This window comes from Lepus europaeus, chromosome X, assembly GCF_033115175.1.
Source record: "Lepus europaeus isolate LE1 chromosome X, mLepTim1.pri, whole genome shotgun sequence".
NCBI classification, from domain to species: Eukaryota; Metazoa; Chordata; class Mammalia; order Lagomorpha; family Leporidae; genus Lepus; species Lepus europaeus.
In genome coordinates, this window is record NC_084850.1 from 44,440,124 (window position 1) to 44,443,605 (window position 3,482).

Here is a 3,482-nt window from a genome sequence, read left to right on the forward strand (position 1 = left end):
GCTTGGGCTCCTGGCTGTCTATATTTTTTTTAAAAGATTTATTTATTTACTTGAAAGAGTTACAGAGAGAGGAGGAGAGGCAGCTATATTTCCTTTTTTTAAGATTTATTTTATTTATTTAAAAGACAGAATTACAGATAGAAGTGGAGACACAGAGAGAGAAAGGTCTTCTACCCACTGGTTCACTCCCCAATTGGCCGCAATGACCGGAGCTGCGATGTTCCGAAGCCAGGAGCCAGAGCTTCCTCTGGGTCTCCTATGCGGGTGCAGGGGCCCAAGGACTTGGGCCATCTTCTGTTTTCCCAGGCCACAGCAGAGAGCTGGATTGGAAATGGAGCAGCTGGTACTTAAACCGGCGCCTATGTGGGATGCCAGCACTGCAGGTGGCGGCTTTACCCACTACGCCACAGTCCCCGCCCCTGGCTGTCTATTAAAATAAGGGAGACAAAAGCGGGGTAATTTTGCGAGTGGAGAAGGGAGTGGAAGGATGGTAAAATCACGTGGGGGCCATACTGAATTTGAGGTCTTTCAGGAACATCCAAGTGGATATGTGCAATGGATGGTTAATATGGATCTGAATCAAATTGATATTGAAGTTTAGATGGAAAAAAATATCACATAACATATGGGGGAAATTTGAAAAGAAACTACTGTGGAAGTAGGCAGACTAGCTATACCAGATATACGAACTCAGGGTACATTCTCTATAATTCAAACTGGTATACAAATAGCTTCCTGGTAGGCACCATGCTGGAGCGCGGGAGTCAGGCAGAGCGGGTCGAGAAAGCAGGCTGTGGGAACCTGGAGTTGAGTGCACTTGACCAAGTCGGGGACTGTCTTTGATCAGCGGTGACATCTGGCGGTAGTGGGCACCTGAGAGAGATGCTGTGAGATGCGCTAGGTAAAGCACCTGGCATTAGGACGCCTCCCCCTCCTCTTCTCAGTGATGCCCCTCGCCTTTGCCTCACTCTGCCACCGTCCGCAGCTTCCTGGTCCCTCAGAGATGGGGAGTGTGAGGTGGGTCAAGCGGGCGCAGTGGGGGGGCGAGCTCGGGTGACGCGACGCTCACGTGACGGGCCAGGCGTCGACGTGGGCACCAGCCCCCGCGCCCGCCTGCCCTGCGGTCCGGTCCGGCGCCCGCGCAGAACCGGCTCCCTGAGCGGCCCGGGCGGCGGGCGAGCGGCGCAAGGCCCGGGAGGCGCAGGCCTGGCCCGCGTGCCCGCAGGTCAGTGTGGGGGCGGCCGCCGGCGCGCACCGGGACGGGGATGGAGGTGACGGCAGCGGGAGCCCTGGCTGCGGAGGCGCGGGGGCAGGGGGAGGAGGGCGCCCTGGCCCAGACCCGGGCGGGGGGCCCGGCCGCGCGGGCAGCCGCCCTCTTGACCCCCTCTGCTGAGAGCGGGCTGGGGAGGGGGCGCCCCGCAGTGCGACAGCGGAACGCGGGCACCCCGGCCACAGCCCCCCGCAGCCTCTGCGCCTCTGACGACGCACGGACCTCGGCGAGGAGGGCGCGGAGGGGCAGGCTGCTTCCCGCGGAGGGGGCGCGGGCGCCGCACGCAGCGGCCAGGCATCCCGGCGTGCTGCCCGAGGCCCGAAGAGACATGGCGGCCGGGGTGCGGGGGAAGCAGGGGAGGGGGGCGTGGGCTGAGGAGGCCCGGAGCGTGCCCAGGACCGAGGCCCTGCGAGTCCGCGGAGCGCGCAGTCCCCGCCCCTGTGCCCTGCCTGTCCGCAGGTCTGCGCGTCGGCGGTGGCCAGCGCCCCGGGAGGCCTGAGACCAGGAGCAGCTGCCCGGAATCCCTGCAGGTCAGCGGCAGGGGGAGGCTCGGGCGGGGACCCCGCAGGGGCGCGGGCGCGCAGGCCACGGCCTGGGCCGAAGGCGGGCCCGCTGCCCGTGTGCCCTCCTCCCCACCGCGCGGGCGCCCTGCCCCGCCGAGCCGCTGTGGAGCAGGTGGCAGCGCCTGCCACTGCGTGGTTGGCTCAGGCGTGCGGGGCGAGGGGTGTGCAGGCGGCGCACCGGGAGGCCCGGCCAGGCGAGGGGCCCCCTCCCAGGGCGCGGGATGAAGTCGGATGCGCACCTGCCTCTGTGCCCACGTCCTGAGTCTCCCCCGTGTCCTCTCTGTCTCCTCCCCTCCGCCCCTACCCCCAGCACAGGACAAGGAGGGGGCATCGCAACATGGAAACAGCCCGCAATAGGAACGAGGGACAGGTGGACAGCGAGGGACAGCCGGGAGACGAAGTGGAGCCCGAAGACGAGGAGAAGTCCGACGAGGAAGGAAAGTGGCCTGCGGAGGAGCCTGGCGGGGGCCGGGGCCAGCTGGCGGAGGCGGGCGGGCCGGGCGCAGAGGGGCGAGCGGCTGAGGCGGCCAAGCCCCCCGCCGAGGGTCCGCCTGCAGCCCCCGCGCCGCCGGAGAGCGAGCCGCGCGCCGCCGAGAAGCGCCCGGCCGAAGACTACGTGCCCCGGAAAGCCAAAAGGAAAACGGACCGGGGCACGGACGACTCCCCCCGGGACTCGCACGAGGACTTCCAGGACCGGCACCTGGGCAGCGAGGAGACGCTGCGGGAGTGCGCCGACGCGGCCAGGGCTCAGGAGGAGCTGAGGAAGAAGCAGAAGACGGGCGGTTTCCACTGGATGCAGAGAGAGGCTCAGGATCCGTTCGCCCCGAGGGGCCAGCGGGGCGTCAGGGGGGTCCGGGGCGGCGGGAGGGGCCAGAGGGGCTTCCACGACATCCCGTACCTGTGACCCTGGGCCTTGCGCTCTGCGCCCGGAGTGTTGCCGGCCCCGCTGCCCCTGCGCGAAGTCGCCAGGCCCTGGGCTTCAACCTTAAGCTGATCACTTTGCTTTAGGTGTCGCGCGCCCGACCAGCAGCCTTTCGACCCACCCACAGCGCTCTGTCTTTCGGTAGAGGATTAACGCCCCTGCGCATGTACCTTGTAAAATAACAATAAAAACGTTTGCAGAACCGCGCACGTGGTGCCAGCCCATTGTTACGGCGCACTTTCTGTCAGTGTTTGCATACAACAGCTGTGCACGGGGAAAACTTGGAAAGTGTGCACGCGCACAAGCAGGCGGTCCGTCTTTCTGAATGGTGGCTGAGACTGGGTCTTAGCTGCTCAGAAATGAGCCGGCTCACCTGCTGGTTAGGCCCCTCCATGGCAGCCATTGTTCCGCTGGGGGGCCGTTCCTGGGTCCCCCCTGGCGAACCAGGTCAGTGAGCACCGCTGCCCCTTCTCCTGGGGCCTCGCCCATCCTCCGCCTCCTCCGTGTGTGATTCCCTTGCTTTCCTTTGCTTACTCAGCTCCGCTTTTTCCTAAGGATGTGGGTTATGTTTGTCACAAGAATTAGGAAAACTAAAGCCAGAAAAACAATGTACGATAAGCAATTAAACTGTTCAATGAGCTTGTGAGTGCCATGAAGACACTTAAAATCCCTGTGGTCAGAGCATCCAACGATAAGTAAAATTCCCATTACCTCTGGGACTCATAGC

At 63.8% G+C, this 3,482-nt stretch overlaps 1 protein-coding gene across 3 annotated transcripts; it reads left to right on the top strand.

The window, feature by feature from the left end:
* The first annotated feature begins 1,187 nt into the window (after positions 1–1,187).
* LOC133753363 (transcription elongation factor A protein-like 3) lies at positions 1,188–2,955 on the top strand. 3 transcript variants are annotated; one of them, XM_062183914.1, is made up of 3 exons: positions 1,206–1,225; positions 1,730–1,800; positions 2,144–2,955. In XM_062183914.1, exon 3 carries the CDS (start codon positions 2,171–2,173, stop codon positions 2,735–2,737), a length of 567 nt encoding a protein of 188 aa, XP_062039898.1. In that variant the 5' UTR covers positions 1,206–1,225; positions 1,730–1,800; positions 2,144–2,170; the 3' UTR covers positions 2,738–2,955. The 3 variants fall into 3 exon arrangements, with proteins under 3 accessions (XP_062039900.1, XP_062039898.1, XP_062039899.1); XM_062183915.1 differs by having other exon boundaries at positions 2,149–2,955; XM_062183916.1 differs by lacking the exon at positions 1,730–1,800 and having other exon boundaries at positions 1,188–1,225; positions 2,149–2,955.
* Positions 2,956–3,482: the final 527 nt, after the last annotated feature.

Excerpts from the sequence above, each read along its gene's own strand:
- LOC133753363 (XM_062183916.1), top strand. The coding sequence starts at position 2,171 with ATGGAAACAGCCCGCAATAGGAACGAGGGACAGGTGGACAGCGAGGGA.